Source organism: Fusarium phalaenopsidis (genome assembly GCF_050370095.1).
Source record: "Fusarium phalaenopsidis strain FUZ10S chromosome Unknown contig_32288, whole genome shotgun sequence".
Lineage (NCBI taxonomy): Eukaryota > Fungi > Ascomycota > Sordariomycetes > Hypocreales > Nectriaceae > Fusarium > Fusarium phalaenopsidis.
The window spans coordinates 712,392-727,099 of NW_028145412.1; the positions used below are offsets into that span (position 1 = coordinate 712,392).

A 14,708-nucleotide genomic window follows, 5' to 3' on the forward strand; every position below is an offset into this window, starting at 1 on the left:
AATAATTTAAGAAAGATATTACGTATCCATTATCATTGTCTCATTTCCTAGTTTTAAAGCTGCCGAGTATACACCCAGCCCCTGAACCGTCGAATCTCCACCTCAGCCCTTCAATCAAACACCACTCAATAAGGGACGGGAGCGATAGGAGCAGCAGTGCAGTCCAGCTGGTAGTGGATATACGGGCTGTCGGACTTGGCCTTGACCTTACCAGCCAGCGAGACATCGTACAGCTGGCAGTTACCACCGCTCTTGAAGCCGAAGCCCTTGCAGGTAGGCTCAGAGATGCACAGAGCACGGCAGTCCTTGTAGTTGCCCTTGGTCTTGCTGGTATCAGCCTTGTAGTGCTGGGCCACGTTCTCAGGAACCCAGCCGACGATGCCATCGGGGAGGTTGTAGTAGTAGGTGTTGGATGTCTCGGTGCCCTCGGGGGCGCGGAACGGCAGGGTGTAGTCCCAGAGGGAGCAGGCTCCGTTGCTTCCGGATGACTTTCTCACGGCAAAGGCCTTGCAGCTTGGGAATGCGGAGCTGTAGCATCGGACTCGACAGACCTCAGGGTCGCTGGCGCCGGCGCCGGTGAAGACGTCGATCCTGTTGTTTGAGTGGGCTGTAGGCAGCATGCCGAGGGAGCCGGGGATGGTGCAGCCGCCAGGGGCAGTAGAACATCCGGCCGGAGCGGCGATGGGGGATGCGGCGGCGAGGCCGACGAGGGCAGAGAGGGAGAGGAACTTCATGTTGCAGATGTAGATGATAAAGAGGATGACTTTGGATATATCAAATTGTCTGGAGACTACCGAGTACGAAAAAGGGGATCTACATGAGTGAGCGACTTCCGGGATTCTTATATCTCTGCCGATCTTTTCAGCTGGCGGTCGAGATGCCATCCGCCAAGCTGCCAAGCATGCAAAAGTGATGCCAAGATACATTCAAAAGGTGATCTGATGCCAGCATCTTGGACCACCCACGCACATGGACAACAAATTCTCCCTCGAAACCATCAAAGAGAAGTGCACGGAGCCCTCGGAGCCTCTGGTGAGGCTTTACTTCAGCTGCCAAGAAACCCCCTTGAAGCTATTGACAGATAGCGCCTGTGCGGCCTCAATAGTGTCTTCCACCACCCAATTGAGACACACGTGCCCAGAATTTAAACGTGATTGTCGTGGTGTGGCGTCCCCCAGGCCGTTGGGCTGGAAGGCCTCGCTTATGCATAATTGTTGGACCAGATAATGGGAACAGACGCAATTGGAGGGTGGGAAGCGAGAGGTCGCCGATTGCATGGGATCGAAGGTGGTTACCCCGGGAAATCGAGAATGCAACCCTGGGATGGTGAACCTTGGCATTGGCAGACAGGCACGTTGCTTTTTTTTCAACTCTTTTCTCTTCTTCCCCTTGTTTGCCACTGACTGATCCATACCTTCCAGATGAACTCTGCTCATCACCAGTCTTTACCGTGAAGCTTTAATCTAGATTATGGTTTTTTCGGCATTGAGTTTTTCACGCCAAAACGTGTTATTAATTGTATTATTTATGAAAACGACCAATACATCCTTCTGAGAGCGTCACCAAGTTCGCACAGTGAGCCTTCAACTCTGACTTTCAGCGGTGAGCTAATCGCCGTCTACTTGATCTCAATGACCTCAATCTTTGCCAGCCCTTGCTTTGACCATATCAATAACCTCCCCATTCATCAAACCCAACATAAAACAACAACCCACAAACAAGTAGTGATCGCTTTCCGGTCGAAGAATAGCGGGTTGGTTCAAGTGCGCAATCACACACACAACATCTCCTTCCTGTACATCTGCTCCAGCTAGGCCGATTTATCCCTCCTCGCTACAAATGAACTTTTGTCTATCAAAAAAGCCCCTTTTCGCAGCCCATTCTACAAAGTGTCGCTCCACAGCCTCATATGGCAGGCGTTTAAGACCATCTCGTATCATCTGCTCAGATAACCTGGGTGTTATAAGGTTGTGCATCAGCAATATATGGTGAAGCATTTCGAGGCTGCTTTCGGTGTCTTCCTGGTTAAATAAGGTAGAGCTGAGAACGGTCAAGAGAGGTTGGCCGCTGACATAGGTCGATCCATGGGTCGCTAGAAAGGACTCGAACTGAGTTGCGACTGTATTGGCAAAGACGTCGAAGGGATCGAGATTTAGCGGTTCCTTGTCGCATGATGAAACAGTCTGCAGCCTGACTGCGGTAACCCACAGACTGTTGTCTAAAACGCGAGGATCTGGGAAACTCTGTAATTCCAGAAGCCCCATGTATACTTTGCTGCTCCATTTGCAAATCGGAAACCTATGTTGTCTCCTTCGAAGGGGAGTCAACACGGGCGCCCAGGTAGGAAGATTCTGATCCCGCCAAGGCCTGCGCCGCAAAGTTGGATAAAGTGCAGGATCCCATGTGGCTCGAGAAATTCCCTGGCAGGACACATGCCATTTGATTCGGGCCTCTCGCTCTGGAATATCTCGAGGTACTTGGTCGCCAGTTCTAGCCAGACATCTGGCGCGGCCCGGGAGTAGTCTGGGACCATGTCAAGGCCACTGAGACTAAGCAGCCCGTAAACATAATCGACTGGACGCGTGGCCTCCAACTCCCCACTAAAGGTATCAATTAGAGCCTTTAGTCTTGCAAGGACTTTGGAGTGCTGAGACGGCATATGCGCTAGGAACCGGATCAAAAGGCGGCCATAGACACGGTCCAATGCGTTGGCCAGATTATGGACTATTGGTTCAAGAAGCGATGACTCCCTGATATAACGCCTCTTTGTCAACATGGCATAAATTGAGTCGACTGTAAAGTACAGCTTTCCGTGTGAAATAGCCTTTGTCGGACAAACGTAGTAAACGTTGGGAGCAAGGGTAATCTCCTGCTGGATCCATACCCGAGTCCAGAACGGACACCGAGTAAACGTTTCGAGACTGTTGGTGAAAAAGGTGTGATCTCTTTGGTTGAAATGAGAAGCATCATGGGGAGTTGTCAGGACCTTTTTCATCTCAATTACATCAGCAGCCCATTCTGGCCCGTCGAGATCGGGAACATGGTGGCCGCTAATGGTTTCGTAGCTAGTTCCCAGAGCGTCAAAAAGACGGCGAAACGTGGAAAGGGCGTCAGCAATCCCTTGGTCTGTTGACGAGAGCCAGCCAAGTGCAAATTCTGCCGATGAATATAGCTTCGTCATCAGCTGAACTTGTGCCGTCTTCTCCGAGAGGTCATTCTGGTTGATGCAGATTGCATCGGCCCAGATCCGGAAGTCTAATGGGCTGAAGGACTTTCCGGTCTCCCTTTTTATGTTGATCCAGTGTTTCTTTACACGCTTGAGAGAAGTCGCAAGGTTGATTGTGACTTGAGTTGGGATGCCATCGATAAGAATCTCTTCTGTGACTGAGGGATCGCCCCAGACGTAGGAGAGACAGATGTAGTAGGGCTTTGCATCGAGAGAGACAGTGTGTAGTTTGCAGCTGACCCTTTCGTCAGGGGATTGTGAAAGAATTTCGATCAGTCGAATTTGGCTGCTGGGATTATCCAATGGTTGATAGAGTCGTTGCCGTGGAGTGGCCATGATTGTCTCAAAAGGAGTGAAAACGGTGAGACTTTTCAGGCACAATTATAGGTGGGGTAAGGCATTATTTATTAGTTTTAAATCTGATAGAGACTCATGTGATACTAAATTCCGATGCATGCTGCCTAGCCTCTCTATCTCTGTTAGCTTCATACACACTCTGAAGCTGTGCAAGAGTGCCTCACACCACAGCCACCAACAGGCACTCTATTCCTACAGACCCAAACGTCCATGGATTTTACAAGGCAGATGACTTGATGATTCCTTCATTACCGAGTAAACATAGCGCTCAATGGCAATGGGATCGTCAAAAAGACAACACCCGGTACGAAATCACCAAGTGGTGAGAGACCGGCAACAAACAGCAAGGTTACAGGGACTGCAAGATAAGGGATTAGAAATGATACTACAGAATACTTTTCTCATACTGAGGTTATTTTGATATTATTTCCTGCTACCTGGTCTAGTTTGTCTGTACTGACGCGATGATTCCGTCTATGCCGACCTTGCGGTCTCCTAGCTGAAACCCTTCCCTCTCTGCCTCCTTCCACTCCCCCGCAATGGTCTCTGCAACCTGAGCATTCCTAGGACTAAAGATGCACCGATAAGGCTTCGCCACAGTGACTGCCCCCAAGACGAATGCATCATCCGAGAGATCAACTGGCAATAGTTTGCCCCCATCGTCTTTAGGCGCACTGATTGTGTACGCCCACAGTATCTTGGCAAAGACAATGTGCAAGCTGTTCTCGGCCACGTGCATCCCCGAGCAGATTCTTCGTCCTGTTCCATATGTCCAGTGATCTCTCTTGTAAGGATCCGCTATTCCGACATAGTCTCCTGCCTTGAGTGGATGGTCGAGGAAGCGGTCTGGGTTGAACTTTTCAGGCTCCGGATAAATGTCTGGGTCCATTTGGATACCGTTTTGATGAAGCATAAGACCGGTTCCCTTGGGGATAATGTACCCGTTGTACTCAATGTCTTGGTCAGCTGCATGAGGTCCGCCCATGGTCGTAGCTGGTCGGATCCGAAGCGTTTCCTTAACAATTGCTCGAACGTATGGGAGGTCATCGTCAAAGGTAGGAGACCGACTATTACCCACCACACGCTCAATCTCCTCATGTGCTCTGGCAACCACGTCTGGATAAGCGCTGAGGTAAAGAAGTCCATTGTTTACCGATGCAGCGGTGGTATCTGATCCGGCCTCGATCATTGCTTTAAAAAATCAGTTACTCAGCTCAACAAAATGGGATAAGCAACTTACTTCCGCAGACATAGGCAGCTTGCAACTCACTGATTCCCTTCTGCCGATAGCCTGCCTCCACGAACTGACGGCCAAAGCAATCAGGAGCTTCGCCCTTATCGATCTTGTCCTTCATCTGATTCCAATAGCGGAGCCACGCCTCACTCTGTCGTTCTTCAATCTTTTTGAGGTCGCTGTTCCACCAATGCATCCAATTTGGCAAGTTCAAGAGCCAGGGAAAGATATCGATGGCACCGTACACTAGACATGGAGGGTCAGGATTGAATCCTTGACAAGAGAAACTTCATGGGCTTACTGGGATTGGCGACCTTGCCAAAATCATTCATGACCTTGTAGATCTGCGTGATGGCATTAGACTCCTGTTCAGGTGTCAGACCGTCAGTTGTGATTCTCTTAGGTCATTTCCAGATGTGAACTTGCCCATGTCGGTGCCCTCAACCCGTAAACCATGAGCAGGATGACTGATGCCGAGTATCTCTGAACATGGGTATAAAAACCCATCTCTCGATCATCCTTGGCTTCCTGGGTCTTGCCAGGGTTGCTAATGCTGTTGAAAATATCCCAGATCAACTGCTTCCCCTCAAAGTTTTGAGCAGGCTGCAACACATTGGCCGCCTTTGGGGTCAAAGAAGCATGAATGATCGACCGAAGCGTCCGCCAGTGATTCCCATAAGGCATAAGAACCATCCGTCTCCCACCCGAGACCATATTGGCCGACAAAAAGCTGGGACGGGTTGATGTAGCAGCCGACTTTTTCTCAAGAAGCTCCTTGACAATTCTGGGGCTATTCAAAAACACCCAGTTTTGAGCGGGGCCAAGGCGGACTTGGTAGATCTCGCCATACTGACGCGCCCATGTCTTGAGAATGCTTGGAGACTTGAACTGAAGAAGATTTCCGACAAGAGGAAGTGCGGGAGGTCCAGGAATAGGTTTTCCTGTCTGCTTGGAAAAGCCAACAAACTTGATGAGGAGAAACACGAGGCCAAGAATAACGGGCAAGAGGATTTCTTGTGACATGTTGGCTTAAGTGATACAAAGAGATAATCTCCCGACCTTTGAGGATTAATTGAAGATAAAGGACCTAAGAACAAACTCCAAACAGTCGTCTTGGCTTTGTCTGTCTTATATCCCCCATCTGAGATCCGGGATCGTGTGGGGCCGAAGTGCCGGACCGATACCCCACGATCCAGCCCCGTCAGCGGAGATTACCATGGGGCAAAATGTGGGGGAAATAGCCGAACTAAAATGGGTGGATAGTATTGTGCTCAAGTGGAAGGTGTTCGAGTTATGGGTAGTTAGATACGATCTTGTCGAGGTGCTTGATAGTAAGTTTGGTAGGTTTATGGGGAGCAGTCACGCCCAGAGACATAACAGCTCAGTGAAGTAACTTGATCACTGATCACAGGTTTGCTTACTCCAGACCCTCTAGTTATTTGACACCGACGATCACTCTCGGGTGCCTCAAGATGATGCAACCTTCTCGTAGACATAGCGGATCCTGCACATCGTGGAGCCGACACTGGAGTATCTGTGAGAGTTATATAATAGAACAATTACGCTAAATAGCAGACTACCTTTGTACCAATACTTTCATCTTTATTGAAGCGTTTTGAAAGCTCAGTATCAGTCGATATGGTTGCAGCAGTTGACAGCCTGAGAGAAGCCGGCTTCAACGGCGACATCATTGACGCCAACTCTTCAGAGTTCACCACCGCCTCGAGGCGCTTCTCCGCCATTTTCAATTCCCCAGCTAGACTGATTGCGTTCCCCGGAACTGCCGAAGATGTCTCTATTGCAGTGCTTTTCGCCAGCCGGTAGGTGTCTAAAAAGCCCAGTCAAAGAGCCCTAGCTAACCGCGACCATGTAGCACCAGTCTTCCGCTTGCAGTCAAGTGTGGTGGTCACCATGCAGGTGGCGCCAGTGCTGTGGACAACGGTCTTGTGATTGATCTTTCCCACTTGAAAAGTGTCAGGATCAACAAAGAGCGGTCCGAAGTGACGGTTGCTGGAGGATGTCTTTGGGGAGAGGTATATACCGCTCTTCGCGATGAGGGTTTAGCCTGTGTTGGGGGAGGAGTACACAACGTTGGCATTTGTGGCCACTTGCTGGGCGGTAAGAAGACACTTTTGGTTCGTATTGAACCCCCTGCTAACTGCAGGCTTTCAAGGTGGTTATGGTCCGTTGACTCAAAGATACGGCATGGGTAAGTTCTCCATGGATAGTGCGGCGACAAATCTGCTGATCTTCCTTTTCGTAGCTTGTGACAACATTGTATCTGCTACCGTTGTTTTGGCCAACGGCAAAATTGTTCAAGCAAGCGACAAGCAGAACCCAGATCTATTCTGGGGCATCAAAGGTTAGAAGTGAACCGTTTGGAATTCACATTGCAAGCCTAGTGTTGAGCTCACATGTCCCAGGTGCCTCATCAAACTTTGGTATCGCCGTGGAGGTCGTCCTCAAGACCTTCCCAGACCCTGTGAGTCAAACTTGGCAACTTTGAATGAGTGCCGGAGTCGGTTGTTGATACTGATTCTAATCCATATAGGGCCAATGGGTATTTCGTTCACTCGCATTCTCTCCCGACGACATGCAGACCTTAGCCCCTCGATTTGTGGTAGGTGAAGGTTTGATCAAATTGAGCAGCTACCTGACAGTTTATAGCAACATGTCAATGCCTATCAATTGAGTGGCGATGTTATTATTGTATTCCTCAACTTTGTCCGAGGGCCTGGAAACAAGGTCAGTAACGATAGTTCAAAGCTATGAAACTGCTCTAACCTCACTCGACACCAGCCACTCGTACTTCTCAACTTTACACTACAGGGAACTGGCGACCAGTTCTCAGATGTCTTCAAGTTCTTCCTCGACGGATTGAAACCACTCGACGATTCACTAACAACCTTTCCCTCTTTGGTGGAACTCAGCCACTGCCTCGACGACTTGCTGCTTGACGGGCCGCCCAGAATAGCGACTGGGGCACTCCCTGTCATGAACATTACACCCACGCTTGTGTACAAACTCTGGGAGCGATGGTTAGAGTACACAGACAGATACACAGATGCTTCCTCCACCAAGATTGTGTTTGAGATGCACAAAGCAAAGCGTGTTCATCCGGTATGTCAACTCAATCGGCCCGTGCTGCACCTATTTCTAACTTGCTTTGTAGGAGGCCAGTTGCATTCGTGCCACAGAGCAAGGCCACAGCATGATCCTCATTAGCGAGGAGTGAGTTACCCAGTAGGCCAACTCAAATGTTGGAATACTGAAACATTTGTTAGACACAATGACCCAAGTCATGATGCGACCGCACTTGAGTGGGTCTGTGAGGGCAACCAGCTCGTTCGACAACAGCAGATCCAAGACTGGGGCAAAGACTTGGGCGTGTGGGCCAATGCGTCCATGCCAAACGAAACTGCCGAGGATTGCTGGGGACAGAATTATCCTCGTCTCCAGAAGCTCAAGGTACTATGGTGTTAGCATCTAATGAGTGGCCATCACTAATAAATCATATTAACAGGCAAAGTACGATCCTGGATGCCTTTTCGACAAGTACTGGCACATCGAGCCAAGCTATGCACACATTTAGGGGTTTCTGATGACTAGAGCATCTAGAAATAGTACAAAGAGTCTAGAGCCATAAGGTCTTTTTTGGAGACTTTCCATTGTCGATCAGTATTTTTTAGAGTTATTCTAGAACAAAAACGATGGTCTGATATGGTGACAATAGTGGGCGGTTCGAGACGTAGCCGGTGGAGAACATGAGAACTTAATAGCCCCGCCGAGACAATGATACGAGCCATGTCCGGACTTAATAGTCAGCATAGCCGGAGTTAAGACTATTCGTGACAGGCAAGGAACACTCTAGTTTGGCTCATTGGAACTCATATAAGGCGTGGGCAAGGGCTAACATATCTTTGCCTTTTCGCCTGCTCCCTAAGTTCCCAGTTTTCCATTTTCTTTTGAAGTCCTCCGTATCAACCTTGAAGTGAGACCATCATGGTGAATATCGCTGTCGCTGGAGGAACAGGCAAGGTTGGCAAAACCATTCTAGAGGTTCTGAAGTCTCAGACCCGCCACAAGCCATTCCTTCTCACCAGAAAGGTCAGTTTCGCTTTTCAAACCAGCTCATCTCATTTCGGGCCAAACTTGCTAACCGCGCTAAACATCAGAATGCGCCAAGCAACGATGATAGTGTCACGCCCGTGACGGTCGACTATTCCGATACTACCTCCCTGACGGAGGCTCTTGAACGCCATGAGATTCATACTGTCATTTGCTGCTTGCCGTATGAAGGCAATGCTCTTGAGGTTGGACAAGGCAATTTGATCAAAGCGTCCGAGGCGTCTGCCCATACCAAGCGGTTTGTGCCTAGCGCATTTGGGATCAATTATCCCAAGGAGTGAGGGAACCCTTCATCACCCATATCAGAATCTTGAGAGTATGCTAATGGTGTGCAGAGCGGTTAAAGAACTTCCCGTCCTAAACCATTACTTCCAAGCCATCGAAACTCTGCGACAGTCTTCTCTCGAGTGGACAATCTTCCAGAACGGATGCTTCCTAGACTACTGGGGCCACCCGCATATCAAGTCTTACCTCCGCCCGTCTCCATTCGGCATTGATATTGCTAGCAAAGTAGCAGCTATACCAGGCGATGGTGACACTCGCTTCACGGTGACATATTCGTTTGACGTTGCCAAATATGTGGTGGCAGCTCTGGACCTTGATGAGTGGCCCGAAACCACGAGGGTTGCGGGTGATATCATAACCTGGGAGGGCTTTGTCGAGTTGGCTGAAAGCACGACTGGTAAGTGATCTGAACCATGTATTCCAACCTTGTCTGACTTGAAGGTGTAGGGTCGAAATTCGAGGTTTTCTACGATCCGATCGACAAACTCGAGAGGGGCGAATTGACCGAACTACCTTCGCAGATTCCGTGTTACGCTACATTCCCCAAGCCTCGGTTTCAGTGGTTCATGGCTATTTTCTCCAGGTGGACGGCAGATGAAGAAATCTGTTTCATCCCAGGAGAACTCAACGCCAAGTTTCCTGATATACAGCCAATGACTGTCAAGGCCATGTTGGAGACGTACTGGAGGGCGTGACAGGTAGACTTGAGCGTCCTATGGGGTTAAGCAAGTTGCATGCACATCTATTAAGTCAAGAGCTTGAGCGAAGCTGAGAATTTTAAATTCGATAACGAACTAGAGGTTGCACCTTATAATTCAACCTGGTAAATCAAAGAATCATCGACTGCAGAGATCAAGGCAGAATACATCTCCTTGGCCTCCTTGTCCCCTAATTTTGGTTCCGGGGAGAATACAATGTCTCTCAACCTATAAGCTAAGCCCTCTAGAGCCTGAAACTGGGGCGTAAACTCGGCCACTATCCCAGCAAAATTCCCATCCTCCATATCCTCCGTCTTTTGGGCCAATTCACTCCAGTTTCCGACCAGCCATCGCTGAAGCCGGCTATCAGCAGGCGACTTCCGATCACCACCGCAGATTGCAATCCACAGAAACACGTAGAGGAAGGATTCTAGATCTTGGCGGTATGTGCGCGGGATACGTTTGAGCACATCGATGGCTATGAATGCCTTGGTTCCGATAATCTCACCTGGTCGAGCTGGACCAACGGCAAGTTCCGTGCTCAGATCGAGGTCGATAAGGAATCCCCATGGCTCCCCATCCTTCTTGTTCTCAGCAAGCATAATATTACTCGGTGATATATCTCGATGGAGAATCTTGCCGTCCAGGTGCAATGACCGATACCCAGCGATGGCATCACGAAAACCTCGAACTCTTCGACCGTGTGAAACCGGGCAATGGGGCGACCGAGCGGATAAACAACGATACATTCCAACCTTGAGTCCCGGGGTGTGAATGTAGTGTCGTCGAGTAGCCCTTTCAATGCTGGAAACCTCATGCCTCCGCCGCGAAGACCCCACATGGGCTCAACCTCTTGGTGGCTAAACATTTGCATCACGCCACTGACTTTGCGTTTCTTGACAAGTCGCAGCATGGCTTTCTCGGAACGACGAGCTCTTGGTCCCCAAACTTCTGATTCCCAAGATTCTGGTTCCCAATCTTCTGAACTCCAGTCTTCTACTCTCCAAGTGAACTTGACGGCGAACTCGGGTCGTGTCGAAGTCGATAACCTCGCTCGGTAACACGTGGGTCTGGTACTCACAATGTCTTCAGGAGACGCGATAGGTTCGCCTTCCAGATAAAACTGGGAAAGCCCCGGTTCGGTTTGATTCTCGTCCTTGGCCAAGATGTATGTCCCTGTCGTATCGGAGTGGAGGATTGGGTTGATGCCAAGGTCAAGATCATCCAAGCGTAGGTAACTGGCAAATATGACTACGACTAGCTCCGGGTAGCCTCGCAGGTTCAAAGGGCGGGAATGATACATCCCAGCTCGGTCAAACACCCAGATTTAGGCCACTAGCCCGAGAATGTATATTCCGTGCAGAAAGCGACGGGCTGGCTGGCTTCTAAAGACCTTTCGTGCATACTTGTAGAGCTGCACCAAGCCAGAGTCGCGGTCATAATACTCAGCATCAAGTTCAAGCCCGATAACTTGGACCTTGGCCCAGCTATACTCTGTAGTACTTGAAAAGAGGAAGTGGTAGGAGGTATCCGGAAGGTCGGGCTCCTTCTCGGATTCTGGTAGGTGGGATATGAAATGGTGTCGTAGGGGGTCGACGGGTTTTTTGCCTGGGTTGTCCAAAGGCGAGCGTCCAAAGAACCTCTCGAAAAAGCCTTCGGCTAACCCATCGTTATGGTGGCTGATCTCATCGAGGATTCTCTGGTCGGTTATGGCTTGGGGCTCTTCTTCGAGCTTGGGGGCGTCATTGGCCATGCGGTGAGTCGTGGTCATGGTTTCAGCGTGTCCGAAACTGTTATTTGATTTGGGGGAGATCTTTTCGACACTGTCTTTTTAGCCAGCGTGAGAAGTGTTATCGCGAATGATTTGTAGACAAGGTCAGTCGATGGAAGGAGAAGTTTCAGTCTTTAGGCAGCCCGAGGATAGAAGATTTCTTATAGCCTGGTTATTGGGTTTGTTGAACAGTAACGTTTTGTTGTGGGGAACTTTATTATGCCCGACAACGTGACTTTTAGGTAACAGCATAACGTTGTACACACAAGACATGATTTTCATGGTAGATGCAGGAACGCCAGCGTCATTGTTGTGCCGTCAAACCGGCGCTCAAGAAGGCATCAACTATGAACGCTAGAATCATCCCCTCTACCCCGATGCACGTAGTTATGGCCTCGTTTGCACCATGAGTTGAATGTCTCTAGCCACCAGGAACAAACAGTTGAGGGCATAGGCCAACAAGACCGGGGCTTGTTCCAGCCAAAGACATGCCCACTGGTTAGCGAGCTGGAAATAGCATCCATATCTACAGGGTGCAACAGACCCCTTCCTTAAAATGAGTTAATGGTTCCTTCCAAGGCCGGGGATGATCCTTCCGGAGTCTTTATGTCTTAGCGCGTGAATCCTCTTAATTTGACGATCGCTTCCTTCGGAAACTTTTTTGCGGCAAGTTTTCGGACACTTCTGCTCTTGCTGGCATTCCGCGTGTATATAAAGCGATGGTGTATTTGGAAACTCAATCAGATCAAATAATCAATCATGGCAAAAATGAAGCCAATTGCAGCTCTTCTTGTCTTTCTTGCCGGCCCCTGCCTTGGTGGTCAAGCACCATGGGGTCAGCTTCCTCCAAGCGTCACCATCTCCGTCCAACCAACACAACTTAGCATCCCCCGAAAAGTGGTTAAAAGCTTCGAGAGGGATATTTCTCAGCAGAGAGATTTCAAAATCACTTGGGAGAACTCGCAAACCGACCGTCGATTTGGCGTGGACCACGAGTGGATGACCACGGCTCTGCAGCATTGGCGCGACAAGTTTTCATGGAGGGATGTTGAAGCGAGCATCAACCGACATCCTCATTTCATGACGAATCTTACTGTCGACACAACGGAACTACAAATTCATTTCATGGCTCTCTTCTCTAAAAAGACCGATGCCATCCCGATTGCCTTCTTCCACGGCTGGCCAGGCAGTTTCCTCGAGTTCATGGACATATTCGACACTGTCAAGTCAAGATACGATCCAGAGTCGAGCCCCTATCACTTGATCGTTCCATCACTTCCAGGATTCGCCTTTTCAAGTGGTCCGCCCATCGACTCAAACTGGGGCATCGCCAATACATCTGCCGCGATGGATGGCTTGCTCCAAGGCCTGGGGTTCGGCAAAGGTTACGTGGCGCAAGGAGGTGATATTGGATCCTTTGTTGCTCAAACACTCGCGCTATCATCATCTAGTTGCAAGGGTAAGCAAGACATATGAGTATACGAGTATGTTGACTGACAGCCGTAGCCGTGCATTTAAACTTTATCCCCAGCGTTCAGCCTCCAGGTGTGCCAGACCCTCATAACGATACCTCGCTCACACCCCAAGATCGTCAAGTCCTAGGTCGATCACAAGAATTCGTCAACACAAAGCAAGCTTACGCGCTGGAGCAAGGCACTAGGCCAGCAACACTTGGCTTCGTCCTGAGTCACAATCCGGTCGGCCTCTTGGCTTGGATCGGAGAGAAATTCCTAGCATGGACCGACCCATCAAGAACCCTTTCACTGGGCCAGATCCTAACACACATCTCTACCTATCATCTGACTCAAACTATCTCACGAAGCTTCTATGCTTACCGCGAGACCTCTTACTCGTTGTATCCCGAACCTGCTGTGGCTCCTCGTATCGAAAGGCCTATGGGATACAGCCGGTTCCCTTATGACAACTCTGGAGTGCCAGAGTCTTGGGCCAGAAAGGTCGGAAACCTAGTCTTTTACAAGGCGCATGAGCGCGGTGGACACTTCCCGGCTTTGGAGTACCCTGAGGCCCTGTGGGAGGATATTGAATCGTTTGTCCAGCAGATATTCCCAGACTCGACTATGTAACTGGTAACGATTTTTGTACAGGCTTAGGAGATTTTTAGCTTCTTAAAAAATATGTTGACGCTAACCACAAAAGTGTCAACGTCCATGTCTTCTGCAAGTTCGGACAAGCTGCCACCTACTCTGCTGCAGACAGCACACTTTGAACTGTCGTGAAAAGAACGCAAAGATCCAGAGATACCTTCAACTGGCCCCCTGTCCTTGGTAGCGCCTATATTAACAATAGATACCGCTGTGGTAAATCTGTAATAGGTGAGCACGCAGAACAGGATCGGATATAGCTTCACTGACAATTAGTACAGGGGTAATTTCACTTGTATCCCCATTTCCCACGTCATCTCGAGTTATTACAATTTGATCTAGCAATTAACATCATTTTGTTTAAAACTTTTGTATATAAAGCTGAGCGGCCTTAATTCAAAACTGCTGTGGGACCCGAGCTCAGAACAACCCTCTTTGGGGAACCTTCAGAGACCAAGCCATGGGATACATGTTCTTTAGGTAAAACCTCTATCGCGACAAGTTCATCTTCATACTGGTATATCGTCGATACAGGCGTAGACAAAGGTATTGACATCTGCGAAGCGAAAGGACACTTTGGCTGTAGGGTAAGCTCTCTCGCATCACAGCAACGACCAGAGGCTCAAACATGTTTCCCAATACACGACCCAGCAATGCCTGAGAGCCGCTGGGACACAGTCGATGGAGTAGGCACGGGTATATCTTGCGGTACTTTCCTTGACTGAAAATGCAGCTATTCCCAAGCTCATCGACAAGATGTCACTAGTATGTATAAGACCTGACAATAATATAGTTATTTCACACTGAAGTCCTATTTGCTTTCTCAAATCATCTAGCGCGTTCTTAATTTGAACCACCACCAAATTTGCCCCGATCAGTGGAGTTGTCGATCCTTTTCTTACCTCAG

At 49.2% G+C, this 14,708-nt stretch overlaps 6 protein-coding genes across 6 annotated transcripts; 3 read left to right on the top strand and 3 right to left on the bottom strand.

Annotated features, from left to right (window-relative positions):
• Positions 1-125: 125 nt before the first annotated feature.
• Positions 126-734, bottom strand: LRP88_03791 (uncharacterized protein; the record flags this gene model as incomplete). The annotated part of the gene is made up of 1 exon (XM_083240400.1): positions 126-734. The coding sequence occupies one exon, from the start codon at positions 732-734 to the stop codon at positions 126-128; it is 609 nt and encodes a 202-aa protein (XP_083103690.1).
• Positions 735-4,025: 3,291 nt separating this feature from the next.
• On the bottom strand, positions 4,026-5,840 carry LRP88_03792 (cytochrome P450; the record flags this gene model as incomplete). Its single annotated transcript, XM_083240401.1, has 4 exons — positions 4,026-4,774; positions 4,824-5,063; positions 5,119-5,182; positions 5,307-5,840. 4 exons carry the CDS (start codon positions 5,838-5,840, stop codon positions 4,026-4,028), a joined length of 1,587 nt encoding a protein of 528 aa, XP_083103691.1.
• Positions 5,841-6,455: 615 nt separating this feature from the next.
• Positions 6,456-8,409, top strand: LRP88_03793 (FAD-binding oxidoreductase; the record flags this gene model as incomplete). Its single annotated transcript, XM_083240402.1, has 11 exons — positions 6,456-6,637; positions 6,691-6,935; positions 6,991-7,026; positions 7,081-7,179; positions 7,241-7,299; positions 7,369-7,437; positions 7,485-7,562; positions 7,617-7,937; positions 7,990-8,048; positions 8,102-8,285; positions 8,341-8,409. 11 exons carry the CDS (start codon positions 6,456-6,458, stop codon positions 8,407-8,409), a joined length of 1,401 nt encoding a protein of 466 aa, XP_083103692.1.
• Positions 8,410-8,819: 410 nt separating this feature from the next.
• LRP88_03794 (uncharacterized protein) lies at positions 8,820-9,925 on the top strand (the record flags this gene model as incomplete). The annotated part of the gene is made up of 4 exons (XM_083240403.1): positions 8,820-8,924; positions 8,993-9,183; positions 9,281-9,627; positions 9,678-9,925. 4 exons carry the CDS (start codon positions 8,820-8,822, stop codon positions 9,923-9,925), a joined length of 891 nt encoding a protein of 296 aa, XP_083103693.1.
• Positions 9,926-11,255: 1,330 nt separating this feature from the next.
• On the bottom strand, positions 11,256-11,699 carry LRP88_03795 (uncharacterized protein; the record flags this gene model as incomplete). Its single annotated transcript, XM_083240404.1, has 1 exon — positions 11,256-11,699. One exon carries the CDS (start codon positions 11,697-11,699, stop codon positions 11,256-11,258), a length of 444 nt encoding a protein of 147 aa, XP_083103694.1.
• A 759-nt stretch (positions 11,700-12,458) lies between these two features.
• LRP88_03796 (epoxide hydrolase family protein) lies at positions 12,459-13,783 on the top strand (the record flags this gene model as incomplete). The annotated part of the gene is made up of 2 exons (XM_083240405.1): positions 12,459-13,158; positions 13,206-13,783. 2 exons carry the CDS (start codon positions 12,459-12,461, stop codon positions 13,781-13,783), a joined length of 1,278 nt encoding a protein of 425 aa, XP_083103695.1.
• Positions 13,784-14,708: the final 925 nt, after the last annotated feature.